The 15,807-nt window shown below is 34.8% G+C and overlaps 1 protein-coding gene across 2 annotated transcripts in view; it reads left to right on the top strand.

Annotated features, from left to right (window-relative positions):
• COL24A1 (collagen type XXIV alpha 1 chain) overlaps positions 1 to 15,807 on the top strand; it is a 400,711-nt gene that overhangs the window by 338,054 nt on the left and 46,850 nt on the right. For both annotated transcript variants that reach the window (XM_074381116.1, XM_039473942.2), the window contains 5 exons: positions 10,670 to 10,777; positions 12,689 to 12,796; positions 12,889 to 12,942; positions 13,489 to 13,551; positions 15,531 to 15,584. In XM_074381116.1, the coding sequence (XP_074237217.1) occupies positions 10,670 to 10,777; positions 12,689 to 12,796; positions 12,889 to 12,942; positions 13,489 to 13,551; positions 15,531 to 15,584 (387 nt within the window). The remainder of the gene's footprint in view (positions 1 to 10,669; positions 10,778 to 12,688; positions 12,797 to 12,888; positions 12,943 to 13,488; positions 13,552 to 15,530; positions 15,585 to 15,807) is intronic.

The following is a 15,807-nucleotide window of genomic DNA, read 5'->3' as shown; positions in this document are numbered from 1 at the left end:
TTAATTGAACTATTACCTTCTTCATGCACTTTTGTAGTCAGAGTTGAGCTTGTTTGCTCTGAAATTTTGTATGCTCCATATACTGCCTCTATCAGAGCATGGATGTTGTCTTCCTGTCTTTCTCTCCCAAGAGTCCTGTAGAATCGCCTTGCACAGTGTGAGGCCCATAGGAGAAGTTCAATAAATATTTGGGAATTGAGTGTTCTTTGAATAGTTGTTAGGACTGTGGAGACCTGGTTTTAAAATCCAGATGTAATAGCTATTTAACATCTTAAGTACCATTTATAAAATGAGTACAATAGTATTATACTTAATCCATATGGTTTTTATAAGAATCAAATGAAATATTGTATGTAAAATGCATGGTATACTATACATGTACTTATTGGGTACCATCTTTTCACAATAATAAATATAAATGGTAAAGCTGACATGTATTCATTCAAAAAATATTTGTTTAGTGCCAACTAAGAGCCAATAATTAGGGAATATAGCAGTCAATAATAGGCAAAAAAAACTGCCCTCATGGAGTTTGGTGTGTTCATAAGGTTTTGGAGGAATCAAATAAGATAGTATGGGAAGATTATTTGTTATTTTTGAAATGAAAGGATAGACATTTATTTCTCTATAGTGGTCTGAACCTAGGCATATCTAAGAGTTAAAGTATAGATGAAATGTCTTCTTTCCATCCTTGTTGGTCCTGTGATTGGATGTCGAGACCTGGGTAAAGGAAATTTCATAAAATACCCTTATTTTGTCAAATATCATAGTAGCATTTGCACTATTTTTCAGAATTGATAAGCCATCAGTTGCAAATAACTTCTGTGAACTAAAACAATGTCAAAATACCTGTATTCATTAAGGTTGAGCAAGACGTTGTATATTCTTGGGCATAAATGTGAGTCAAACAGACCTGTCTTCACTACCTTAAGACCTGCCTCAACTGTGCTCTCAGTTCCATAAGCTTTAATATGTTTAGATATTCAAAACTAAAATTACCTCCTAACTTTAGTATACAGCTCATTCATAAATCTTATTTCTAGCAATTGGCTACATTACTTTTGATTGGCACTGCAGGAAAATGTTATGAATGCTACATTATTTATATAAAATGTAGCCTTGCATATAATCACCTAATAATTACTATCCCACATATGTTTAAACAGCCAGTCCTCTGCTAGGAAGGATATATTTAGCAAACCAAATAAAATTAGAAATTCCTACTTAAACAGAAGTGTTTTGAGTTGCTCAGAGTCAAGGAAGTAAAGTATTATTTTAACTTCTGGGTTTGCTGGCTTAAGAAAAAAAATGCAGTACTTAACATTGCCTAATAATCCAGGATATTATACTTATTTTTGTACTACAGAAAGTAAATTAGTTTTAAATTAATTTTTCTTACTATCACCTCACATAGTTAAAACCATATAAATGTAATGCTATGTGCACATGAAGTGCCTGGCAGAAGAGAAAGAAAAAAACTTTTTAAAATAAAATATTAAGGTGGTACTTTAAAGAAAAATATCAATTAATATGAAGTTCAGTTTCATTTTAAATTTATCATTCTATGAGAAATCAATAAAATTAATATTCAAAATATCTGTAGTGTCACTCAGCATAATTTTAAAGATAATATTTTTAGTTATATTTAAAATGTGGATTTTTATTGTTGCCTGGATTTAACAAATTTTATTTGTCGTTGCTTATTTTTTAATATAATATATATGTTTCAATATATGTTTCAGTCCTAATGAGAATAAGACAGCTAAACCAAGGAACTGGGATAATAACAGGGTGACACTTTCTTTGATGTGTTTCACTATTATATACACATAAATCATCATCATTCCATAATTTGTCTCTGTATCTTTCTTCTAAATATGTGCATATAGCCACATTTTCCTTCCCAGATCTTTCCATTCAGTTTTAAAATGAAGGCAAATTTATACTAAAACAATTTCTTCCTTTCCCCAGAGGAAAGTCAAAGTGAAAAGCAATGCTTTCTTTCCTTAACTGACACCAGATCAAATAAAATAATATAGACCGCAATGCTATTTGTTTCTGACAGATGGAAGGCACTCAATAAAAAGCAACTCTTGTTGTTTTGGTTGATGTTGTTTTTATCATTACTGATCCAACTACTTTAGAGTCCAAAAGCTTAGGAAGCCATGAGTTTCAGTCCTGTCAAAACTGAGAGCACTTTCATGCTAGGTTTAAAACTTATTTCAGTAGAGAGACTGGCTCCTATCTGAGAATAAAGGAAGTTTGTGGTCATGAGATGTCATGTACTCTTATAATTACATTAATTTTTAATACACATGTAAGCTGTTCATTAATTTTTGGTGTCTCTGACCAAACTTAATAGTAATTATAGTTTTATTTTCTTTTTAAAATTTGCCCAGAATGATTTACCATATGCTGAATGGTTTTAGACCAGTCATTTAGAAGACACTGGAAAGAATGCCTAGGGTTAGCATCTGTTTCTCTTGCAAACAGAATTAATCAGCCATCTGTGTATTCATAATAAGAAATGTTTGTTCTTTACTTGTATAAAACATTGTTTGGAACTTTGGACAGAACACTTTGCTGCCATCCTCAAATTTTTTTCTAAGAAACCAACAAGCATAGTAAATGACTTGGAATATATTCATTCTACTGGGCTAAATATCTGATAGCACTGCAAGTAAAATGAAGTTGCTAGTATACCATTAACCCTAATCACTAGGTCTGTGCTCATTATTTTCAGTCAAAAATAACTCTTGACTTCAGGTGTGTTCAGTAGTGTCTGAATGTCCATTGTTATCACCCAAAATATACTTTTTTTTAATTAGAAAATAAAGATCTTTGAAATTGCCTAGAATTATAAGTTAGGCGGAGTGGTCCTATGTCAGAATTATGAAATTTTGAGGTATTTTAAAATCATCTAGGATAATCAGTTCTAATGATACATGTCACTACAATATCTATTACTTCATATCTGGGGATAAGAGGCTTATAAACTTGCAAGACAACCTAATGCTTTTTTAAAAAATTCTTACAGTGATCTACATCTATAATTTAACTTTTCAACTGTTGTAACATTTCAACTGTTTTGTTACTTTATTTTTTCCTTGCTTACAGGCCCTTCCCTTCATTTTGCGTATATGACCTTTTAAAATCTGCTCTGTCTTCAGGTTTCTTTAGGTCTTTCAACTATTTTTGTTTTTATTGGGGAGGGTGTTATTCATCCGAATTTTGTTTATAAAATTCACCTTTCCTGTAAAGTTATATCCCCGTTGGAAACCTGGTCATTGGTATAACACCTGTGTCTTCTCTGAGCATTTTTGAAAATTTGTATCCCAGAGTCTCAGATGACTATCATCTGCATTGATGAATTCTAAAATGGCACCATCACATGACTCCAGGGTTCTCATCATTCATGTGGAAAGTGCACTACCAGATAATCTATCCCATAGTTATGGAACAAAAAGGCTCATAGACAAAATTAAAACAAATATAAAACACATAGAAGCCAGGGGAAAGAAACAGGATAATTTAATACAATTAGGATGAGGCACAAGCAACTTGGAAGAACCACATTATCTGAATCCTAAGTCCACAGTATGGATCTCTAGCTCTTGCTCTCTCTGTCTCTCTCCCATCTCTCTTCTTCCCTCCCCTTCTCTTTCTCTATCTCTCTCTCTCTTTGTTTTCTTCTCTCTCTTTCTCCCTTTCTCTTTCACTTTCTCTTCCTCCCTCTTCCTCCCTTTCACCTTCTAGGAGGATTTTGCCCTTGTAATGGTGGTCCCTTCAAAATATTGAGCACCACTAATGTAGATAAATGGTGAGAGATCTTTGGGATAAAAAAGACTTAAGGGTCAAGCTGAGAAACAAGAACCTATATCCCATATGTACCTCCCTGTAAGCAGCCAGCATAGGGCATGAACCTAGTAGATATAAAATACATTATTTTAGTGAGTTTTGTGACCATGAAGAAAATCTACTTAGAAAGGGTAATTTTTAAAATACATTTAATTATTTTTTACCATAAGGAAGAAAATAATAAAATATATGATGACATATTTTGAAGAAATTGTTATTTGAAAAAAGAGGAAAAATGATTTAGTAGTAAATTCAAAATTGACTTTACTTTTTAAATCCCATTCTCTTAACCAGGACTTCCACAGAAATGACTTTACTCTATCTTGAGCCAGAACATCTCTCCCATCACATTTATAACTTTAAGGGCATTATCTTTGTATAGTGATCATGATCCAGTTTTTTCTCACTGATTTCTTTTCTGATTACCACTAACTGTAACTTCCTTCCTCAGAACCACTTAGAAATTTACTTTATATCTCTCTTCTCTAGAATTTTTTTAAAATTTTGCTGTCATTATAATTATTTATATAGTACATTCCATCACATTTCATCTTTTTTGTTTTTCTTTTTCTTATTTATTTATTTTGAGACAGGGTCTCACTCTGTTGCCCAGGCTGGAGTGCAGTGGCACGATCATGGCTCACTGCATCTTCGAACTCCTGGGTTCAAGTGATTCTCTCACCTCAGCTTCCCAAGTAGCTGGGACTGCAGATGCTCACAGTACCATGCCCTGGTTATTTATTTATTTGTTTCTTTGCAGAGATGGGGTGTCACTGTGTTGCCCAGACTGGTTTCAAACTCCTGGGCTCAAGTAGTCCTCCTATCTTAACCTCTGCCAAAGTGCTGGAATTACAGGAATGAGCCACCACAGCTGGTCTCATGTCTTTTATTTAATCTTAAGCTTCTTAAAAACAAGAACCATATATTATTTATATCTATGTTTTTAAAGGGATTCCCATGGTACCTTCCTTACACATAGATCATATTCAATAAATATTTGTTGAATACATGGAGAAACTATTTAATAACCCAATTTAATATCCTAGGAATCAAGTCAGAAAGTAAGTCATTTCTAGAAAAGAAGTCAGCAAACTTTTTCTGTAAATATAAATAAATATTTCTGTAAATATTCATATAAATATGAATAAATTTTAGGCATTGCAGGAAGAAAAATCAAAGGTATTACTTATGAACTTATATAAGAAGAGAGAAATTTTTCATAAAATTTTTATTCATGAAATTAAAAATGTAATTCAGTATAAATTTTATAATACAAGACTAGTAATGAGAAAAATGGCATAGTTTGTAGAGGATAACATTTAGCTTATTAAAATCTGCTTTTTCTGTGAGTTTCTTTAGGTTTTCAGCTGGTTTTATTTTATTAAGGAGGATGCTATTCATCAGAATTTTGTTTTTAGAACTTGCCTTTCCTGGGCAGATCACCTGAGGTCAGGAGTTGGAGACCAGCCTGACCAACATGGAGAAACCCTGTTTCCACTAAAAATACAAAATTAGTCAGGTGTGGTGGCACATGCCTGTAATCCCACCTACTTGGGAGCTTGAGGGAGGAGAATTGCTTGAAGCCGGGAGGTGGAGGTTGCGGTGAGCTGAGATTATGCCATTGTACCCCAGCCTGGGCAACAAGAGTGAATCTCCATCTCAAAAAAAAAAAAAAAAAAAAAAAACTTGCATTTTTGCCTTTTAATATGTCATTACATTGTAGATTAATAATTTCCAATTAAAAGTTAGGTAGAAACTCCTCAGGTGCACAGTCAAATGGATTTTGAAATATGGAAATGTATTGCATCTAGGTCTAAGATATGCTATTGGATCTGTTTGAGTTCAGAAAATCTACCCACCATAAGCTTTGCAAATTTGTCCAATAATTCTTTTTTAATACATAGTTGTCAGTTTTATTGCATGTTAGCAGAATTCACTTCTGATTATACTGATGTAATATTTTAACTTCTTTGAAAATATTCTCACTTGTAGTCACCCCACAGACTATACAATTCTTCCATCTCTCTATACTCAGAATTGACTCCTTGAATTAACAACTAAGCAGTATTGCTAATTTCTATTGACTCATCAAGAACCAACAGACAGTGTTGGTGGGGAGAGAAGAAAACAAGAAAAAAACCTTTTTTTAAAATTTACTGTTGATCCTGCACTGGTATCCTCAACATTTCAAGCAGCTATTCTTGCCAAAAAGCTAACAATCTTAAATAGATGTATTTTTGTTACATGATTTATTTAAGTTGTTGATAAAGGATTTTCATTATTGGGCTAATAAATGAAGTGAACACTCAGAAACAACTTCAGTTGCAGCCTCATTTTCATTTTGTTGTGAAGAAATTCTGCTGTGATAAAATACTCCATGTTACATTTTCTTTTTTTTTTTTTTTTTTTTTTTTGAGATGGAGTTTCGCTGTTGTTACCCAGGCTGGAGTGCAATGGTGCAATCTCAGCTCACTGCAACCTCTGCCTCCTGGGTTCAGGCAATTCTCCTGCCTCAGCCTCCTGAGTAGTTGGGATTACAGGCACGCGCCACCAAGCCCAGCTAATTTTTTTGTATTTTTTTAGTAGAGACGGGGTTTCACCATGTTGACCAGGGTGGTCTCAATCTCTTGACCTCGTGATCCACCCACCTCGGCCTCCCAAAGTGCTGGGATTACAGGCGTGAGCCACTGCACCCGACCATGTTACATTTTCTAATTTTTGTGACTGTTGCATTCCTGTGAGGTAGAAATCTTATATTGCATGCCTAGTCTGATAATGTTGATATATACTGTATAATTTTTAAGCATAGCTATAATATTGTTACATAGTAAATATACAGGTTTGCCATCTAATTTGATAACAAAATAATTCATCTTCCATGGTGTCTTAAAAGCACAATATTCAAAGTCCACTTTTCTTGTTTGATATGATAGTGTGAACTTGTAATAAGTAAAATAAAGTGTCACAGTAATACAATATATGTTCCACTTGAAATGTGGAACTAACTGCATCACTGCAATTTGTAGTACACCAAGCAACAGTGCAAAGCAATGAAAATGCCACATAAGATCTCTAGCATGAAACAAAAAAAAACCTTCAAAAAAAATCAATCCAGGAGCTGTTTTTTTTTAATTAATGAAATAGCTCACTAGCTAGACTAATAAAGAAGAAAAGAAAGAAGAATCAAATAGACACAATAAAAAATGATAAAGGGGATATCACCACTAACCCCACAAAGCTACGAACAATCATCAGAGAATACTATAAACACTTCTATGCAAATAAACTAGTCAAGAAGAAATGGATACATTCCTTGATACATACACCCTCCTGAGACGCAACCAGTAAGAAGTTGAATTCCTGAATAGACTAATAATGAGATTTAAAATTTAGGCAGTAATAAGTAGCCTACCGACAACAACAACAACAAAAAAAAGCCCAAAACTAGATGGATTCACCACTGAATTCTACCAGAGGTTCAAAGAGGGGCTGGTACCATTTCTTCTGAAACCATTTGGAACAATTGAAAAGGAGGGACTCCTTGCTAACTCATTTTATGAGGCTGGCATCATCCTGATACCAAAACCTGGCAGAGATAACAACAAAAAAAGAAAACTTAAGGCCAATATTCCTGATGAACATTAATGCAAAATCCTCAATAAATACTGGCTAAATAAATCCAGCAGTACATCAAAAAGTTTATCCACCATGATTAAGTTGGCTTCACCCCTGGGATGTAAGGCTGATTCAACATATGTAAATCAATAAAATGTAGTTCATCACATAAACAGAACTCAAGGCAAAAACCACATGATTATCTCAGTAGATGCAGAAAAGGCCTTCAATAAAATTCAACATTTTAAAAACTCCCAATAAACTAGATATCTAACATACCTCAAAACAATAAGAGCCTTTTATGACAAACCCACAGCCAATATCATACTGAATGGGCAAAGCTGGGAGCATTCCTCTTGAAAACTGGCACAAGGCAAAGAAACCCTCTCTCATCACTCTTATTCAACATGGTATTGGAAGTTCCGGCCAGGACAATCAGACAAGAGAAAGGGTATTCAAATAGGAAGAGAGGAAGTCAAATTGTCTCTGTTTGCAGATGACATGATCCTATATCTAGAAGACCCCATCATCTCAGCCCAAAAGCTTCTTAAGCTGATAAGCAACTTCAGCAAAGTCTCAGGGCACAAAACCAATGTTGAGAAACTGCAAGCATTTCCATATACAAACAGCAGACAAGCAGAGAGCCAAATCATGAGTGGACTTCCATTCACAATTGCTACAAAGAGAATAAAATACCTAGGAATACAGGTAACAAGGGAAATGAAGGACCTTCTCAAGGAGAACTACAAAGCACTGCTCAAGGAATCAGGGAGGACACAAATGGAAAAGCATTCCATGCTCATGGATAAGAAGAAACAATATTGGGAAAACAAACATACTGCCCAAAATAATTTATAGATTCAAAACTATGCCCGTAAAACTACCATTGACATTCTTCACAGAATTAGAAACAACTATTTTAAAATTCATATGGAACCAAAAAAGAGGCTATATAGCCAAGACAATCCTAAGCAAAAAGAACAAAGCTGGAAGCATCATTCTGCCCGACTTCAAACTCTACTACAAAGCTACAGTAACCAAAGCAACATAGTATTGATACAAAAACAGAAACATAGACCAGTGAACCAAATAGAGAACTCAGAAATAAGACCACACATCTACAACCATCTGATCATTGACAAACCTGACAAAAACAAGCAATGTCAAAAGGATTCCCTATTTAATAAATGATGCTGGGAGAACTGGCTAGCCATATGCAGAAAATTGAAACTGGTACCCTTCCTTAAACCTTATAAAAAGATTGACTCATGATCAATTAAAGACCTAAATGTAAAACCCAAAACTGTGAAAACCCTGGAAGAAAATCTAGGCAACACTATTCAGGACATAGGAACGGGCAAAGATTTCATGGTGAAAACATCAAAAGCAATTGCAACAAAAGCAAAAATTGACAAACGGGATCTAATTAAACTAAAGAGCTTCTGCACAGCAAAAGAAACTATCATCATAGTGAACAGACAAACTACAGAATGGGAGAAAAATTTTGCAGTCTATTCATATGACAAATGTCTCATATCCAGAATCTACAAGAAGCTTAAGCAAATTTACAAGAAAGAAAAACCCCATAAAAAAATGAGCAAAGAATATGAACAGACACTTCTCAAAAGAAGACACTTATGCAGCCAACAAACATGAAAAAAAAAAAGCTTAACATCACTGATTATTAGAGCAATGCAAATCAAAACCACAATGAGATACCATTTCACACTGGTCAGAATGGCGATTATTAAAAAGTCAAGAAACAACAGATACTTGCGAGGCTGTGGAGTAAGAGGAACACTTTTACACTGTTGGTGGGAATGTAAATTAGTTCAACCATTGTGAGAGGCAGTGTCGTGATTCCTTGAAGACCTTGAGGAACCAAGGTCCAGAAATACCAGAAATACCATTTTACCCAGCAATCCCATTACTGTGTATATACCCAAAGCAATGTACATCATTCTTTCATAAAGATACATGCATGTGCATGTTCATTGCAGCACTATTCACAATAGCAGAGACGTGGAATTAACCCAAAGGCCCATCAGTGATAGACAGTTAAAGAAAACATGGTACATTTACAGCATGGAATACTGTGCAGCTATAAAAAGGAACAAGATCATGTCCTTTACTGGGACATGGATGGAGCTGGAAGCCATTCTACTCAACAAACTAATGCAGGAACAGAAAATCAAACACCTCATAGTCTCATAAGTGGGAGCAGAACAATGTGAACATGTGGATACAGGGAGGGGAATAATACCACTGGGGCCTGTTGGTGGAGTCAGGGCACAGGAGAGGGAGAGCATTAGAAAAAATAGCTAATGCATGTTGGGCTTAATGCCTAGGCAATGGGTTGATAGCTGCAGCACATCACCTTGGCACATGTTTACCTATGTGACAAACCTGCACATCCTTCACATGTACCCCAGAACTTAAAATGAAATTTAAAAAAGAAGATCTCTGTCATAACTACCCCACTCTGCTATTGTTGTGCAAATACAGCCCTAAACAATACATAAATGAATGAATGTGACTGTCCAGTAAAACTTTACATATACTGAAATTTTAATTTCATATAATTTTTCCAAGTCTTTAAACATTGTTATTCTTTTCAACATTTAGTAAGAACTATTCTTAGTTCATGATATCTACAAAAACAGGTGATCGACTCAATTGAATTTGCAAACTATAGTTTGCCAACCTGATTGAGGATTTGGTTTTAAGGATATACTGTTTTATTGCTTCACTTTATTTCCAGTTAAACCATTTTTAGCAAATTTTCTGGAAGCATGTATGGTTGAGGAATAGAATTTTCTTCTTAAGGAGACTTATATCAGTTATTAGAGTTGTCATGTACACCAGAGTATAATACAAGCGTTGGAATACAACAAACACACTTTACATCTTTGCTATATAAGTAAGAAGGTACTGGTGGACTTTATACTGCTTCAGTGTTTTTATTTTAAAAGCCCACCAAGATCATTGCATGAACTATAGAAATTTCAAGTGAGTGGTGGGTGTTCCTAAAATAGTATTTAGACATTTTATCTTTAGAGAAAGAAGCCCAGGATAAATCCTGGGCAGCATGCTAACGGCAGCCTTTCAGGATACAACTCTTGCTACATTTTATTGAGCATCTAAATTGACATCTTAGAAACTTGCGCAGTTTTCATTTCTTATCTGTGTTGTTCAGGGCATCAGAGGCAGCCCAGGAAGAACAGGCCTTGCTGGAGCTCCAGGTCCTCCAGGAGTAAAGGGTTCATCAGGCTTGCCAGGAAGCCCAGGAGTTCAAGGCCCAAAGGTACTTTAACATTTTGTTCTGATGGTGAGTAGTATTGGCCATCCTTACAGGCCCTAAGTTCATTGGCTAGATCACAGGATGGTAAGATTAGTAGTTTTTGATAGATTTTGGCTAAGTGTAAAAGCATATTACAGAAAGAAAAAGTATGTGGCTTTGACATACCCATCTCCCATGATAGCCTCAGTGCATGTTATTTAGCATAACAGCTCTTTGACCCAGGACTAGTGATGCTTTTAAAAATGCTCATTTTGGTTCTTTTGCCTTCTTTGTCATCTGTCTTCTCCTCCAAAACAGAGAAATCTTATTTACTTCCAGATAAATACTTTCTCAAATACATTTCCTTTTCCTCTGATTCTGAACCTAACCAATCAATTAATAAATCTGATAACCATACAGACTGTTTCTTAGAGTCAATATGACAGTAATTAAGTCTTATATTGCATTTATTGTGTGGAGTCTGTCACATGTCAATAGACTTTCCAAACAAAACCTCTCTTAGAAATATCTCATGCAGGATTGACCCAGACAACTTAGAAATTAGTCCAAAAGTCTTAGGCTTATAAGACATTGGCACCCTTACCATTATTACTTCTTAACCCGTTTTTCACAGTTCCACTTCTAAAGAATTTTCAGATTTCTGATTGACGTGGGTAAACTGAAAATCATGATCTACTTGCTTACTGTTTACAATGTTAGTCTTCTGTTAATGTTTATGTCATAAATACCACTTTGTACTAAAACCCAAACCAGGAAAAGAAATAAAGAGCCTTACCTTTTAGATTTGAATTTGTAATAAGAATCCATATTTGTCAAGTCCAAAAGTTGTACAGCTTTGTCTCACGACAGTGAGATAATCTGTTAATCTTAAAGAATCTTTGGCCAAAGTCTACCAAACATCATTTTTTATTAACGTATTTCTAAAATTCACCTGATTTCTAAATTTTCTTTTAGAAATGATGTGAAAGATATTTCAACTCTCATTTCAAAAATAAAAATCAGTGGAAAAAGACTTGACTTTTAAAAATTCAGTAATATGGTGATTAAGTATATACTTAAAATGAACTTTCAGAGCATAAAGACAATTCATAGCAAAAGAACCTAGGGAGACAGATAATGGAAATTTTTTATTAGTGGAATTAAAAAGATAATTATGACTAAAACCAGGATTTACACTTCAGGAGACTACTCTTTTTCTGATATTAGATAGCTGAATCATCTCTGGATGTTAGGGAAAACACAGAAAAATTACATCAATTCAAAATATAAGTTCTGCCCAGGCACAGTGGCTAACACTTATAATTCTACCTCTTTGGGAAGCCAATGCAAGATTACTTGAGGCTAGTAGTTTAATACCAGCCTGGGCAACATAGTGATATCCTGTCTCTACAGAAAAATAAAAAATTAGCTGGGTGCAGTGATGTGTGCCTGTAGTCCCAGCTACTCAATAGACTGAGTTGGGAGGATCACTTGAGCCTAGGAGTTTAAGGCTACAGCAAGCCATGATCACACCACTGCACTACAGCCTGAGCAACAGAGCAAAACCACATCTCCAATAAAAAATAAAATAAAGAAATAAAATACAAGTTCCATCACATATAAACACACTCACACATACCCACCCTCACTATCCTCTTTCAAGCCTTACTAATTTTATAGGTTGCCCCTTCCCTCATCTTTCCACACATCACCACAGTCTCTAGAATTTCCTTTTCCCACTGCTACACTTCTGATTCATTATAATTAAATATTACTTATGTGGAAAATATTGGTGAAGAGGATGATCATGCAAAATTTGATTTTCCCAGTGCCTAGTATTGTGCCTAAGGATGGGCCTATATTTGTGTTTCATTCAAAAGCCAATATGTTTATATGTTTTAAAGTAAAGATCACCTTTCTTTGTTCTATCCGTAGGGTGAACAAGGGCTACAGGGTCAACCTGGAATTCAAGGTAAAAGAGGTCGCCGAGGAGAACAAGGTGATCAAGGACCATGTGGAGAGCCTGGCCTGAAAGGGCAGCCTGTATGTCCCACCTCAGAAATTCACCAAGCACTTACTCTATAGAACAGGATACCATTGTACAATAATTATTATCATGTCAATTCACATTGCAGGGAGAGTGTGGTGTTCAAGGTTTGACAGGTTTCCAAGGATTCCCAGGCCCTAAAGTATGTTTACATATTTTCTTCTAGTCTTTTAGCTATCTAGAAATAAAAGAGATGTTGAAATATCAGTATAGCCTCTAACCTGAGCTTTTTAAAAAATTTGTAAAATTTCAGTTGGTACATGTTTATATATTTGAGATTTGAATATGTTTGATTTTAAAATTATGTAACTATATATCTATTATATTACATGCTTTTGTTTTCTTTCATTCCTTTTCCCAAGCAGTTTATTATTAAAATTTTCAAACATACAGCAAGGTTGAGAAAGTTTTACAGTAAATGCCTATACCCGTTACCTAAATTTTATTATTTACATTTTACCCTGCTGGCATTATTATGCTTATCCATCTATGTATCCCTCTCTCCCTTTGTTGATGTATTTTCGAGTAAACTGTAGGCCTCAGTACACTTCTTTCTGTATACTTCAGCATGCACAACAGTATTATATCTCATTTTTTAAAGATCAATTCTTGATAGATGGATATGAAATAATTTTGTAAAATGTTCATGCAGAGCTACAAATTGTATCTGTTTCTTATTTATATCTAGGGTCCTGAAGGGGATGCTGGCATTGTTGGAATATCAGGTCCTAAAGGTCCTATTGGACAGAGAGTAAGTGGAAAGTCATTCTGCCTATCCAGAAATTGTGGTTCTTTGCTTACTGTAGGGCTTAAGAGCTCTAAATGTAATGTACTTCAAATAAATAACTTAATAAAATGACTTTTAATATAGAAACTCATAAGGGCACACACAGAGTTCAACCTTTTGCAGTTCATATTAGTTGGAACAAAATACCTCATAGATCACCCATAATTCCCAGTCTTACTTAAAAAAAAAGAATCATCAGATTTACTGTGAAGACTGGATAATGTGTTTATTAACTCACACCAGGAACAAAAACAAACAGCAATTTCATGTTATAAGTATTAATACAACCAGAGACCACCTCCATGCACTACCTGGAAGAATACTGTGTATGAACAGAGCTCTTCAGACCAGACTGAAAATATTTCCCAATAGCTGTGTTTTCCCAGCCCAGGGGCAGGTATACCAAGAGAGTGATGAGGAACTGCTTAAACAGTTGCAAAAAGCAGGGTCTAAAGAACTGCAATGAGTGCAGAACAGGTAGCAATGAGTGCTTATAATTGCAAATTGCAATAGGACAAATAAGCCAACAATGGTTTCTGATTATTGTTTTTACTTTTTTGGTTTTTTTTTTCAGTTTTTATTAAACAAAACTTTCTAATTGATGAGATGTTCTATAAAATTGAAAAGAAAAAAAAAACTTCAGGTAATGATTTGGCTGTGGTAGTAGCGTCTCTATGACTAATAGCAGCTGCAAGGGCAAGTGTAGAAAGAAGAGAGAGAGGACGAAGGAAGCAGTTCAGATGTAGGAGAAAGGTATCTTAAATAACTGTTAAATGGAAGTCAAGCTTTTAAAATCCTACACCACTTTCCTAACTCTTACAATAAATTGTTTTCAATAATGCAAAGAGGGCCAGACACGATGACTCGTGCCTATAATCCCAGCACTTTGGGAGGCCAAGGCAGGTGGATTGCTTGAGGTCAGGAGTTTGAGTTCATTAATATGGTGAAACCCCATCTCTAATGAAAGTACAAAAAAACCAGCTGGGTGTGGTGGCATGGGCCTGTAATCCCAGCTACTCTGAAGGCTAAGGCAGGAGAGTCACTTGAACCGGGATGTGGAGGTTGCAGTGAGCCATCACACCACTGTACTGCAACCTGAGTGACAGACTCCGTCTCAAAAAAAAAGAATGCTAATTCAAAAAAATAAGGCAGAGAAGAGTATTGTCATGGTAATTGTTTGTTTAAAGACCTTTCTCAGTATTTCTTCAGCTATAAACGTATCAGTTATTTTCATGGTTTCTGAAGAACAAAGGAAGCTGAAATTTGGGGGAAAAAAACTAAAACGAGTATATTATATTCATTGAGAAATTATAGACTCTGTTTCTACTTTGGGAAGAATTGATCAGAGATCCAGCTTATTCAAGGTTACCTTCATAATCAAATAACAGCTAAAGTTTTAAAAGCACTTTTCATATTTAATTCTCACAATGGCCCTATGAAGTAGGTGTTCTTATTCCTGTTTTACAGGTGAAGAACTGAAGTTTAGTTGGTCACGTATGCTGCCCTCTGCTTCCTTCCTCTACTTTTTCTTTATGTCATGCTCCGTGTTACCCAAACATCTGCTCCTTCAACATCTGCACAGAAATGTATTCAAAAACCTGTTCATCATTCTATTCTTTTTTATATAAAGTACTTTTATTTGTTATATAATGACATACATATAAAATGCATCATTGAAGTTATCACCACATAAAAATCATAATGCTGATTTATCAGTTCTTTATAAATTATGCAGATGTAACTCTCCTGATAGGATACTTTAATCATATGCAGAATTGTGTCACATACTGTTAACCATGATTATAATTTATGCTAATATCGTAAGATTTTATACTAAAAGTGATAACTATGTAGACATGGCTCTTTTATCATTGCACAAGAGATTCTCTGGATTTTTTTTAAATTATGCTAACTGTGAGACTGTTTTTCTTTTACCTGAACAGGGAAACACTGGTCCCCTTGGAAGAGAAGGTATAATAGGCCCAACAGGTCGAATTGTAAGTTTATCATAATACAGGTCTTTTGTACTGTTTTTTCTTTAATCCTATTTCTAGAATAATCTACAAAAAATCAGCCTGGGTATTTGAGAAGCAAAGGGCAAAAACAGATGTACATTTTCTTCTGGAAGATGATTCCTGAGAAGTTAGGGACCATATGTGTAATGAAGATAGTATAAATATGTAGGTAGGCACTTATAACTAGAGTTGAGAAAAGAAATAG

The sequence above is a fragment of the Saimiri boliviensis genome, chromosome 11 (genome assembly GCF_048565385.1).
Source record: "Saimiri boliviensis isolate mSaiBol1 chromosome 11, mSaiBol1.pri, whole genome shotgun sequence".
NCBI classification, from domain to species: domain Eukaryota; kingdom Metazoa; phylum Chordata; class Mammalia; order Primates; family Cebidae; genus Saimiri; species Saimiri boliviensis.
Note: the sequence above shows the minus strand (reverse complement) of the source record. Positions and strands in the feature narration are given on the sequence as shown.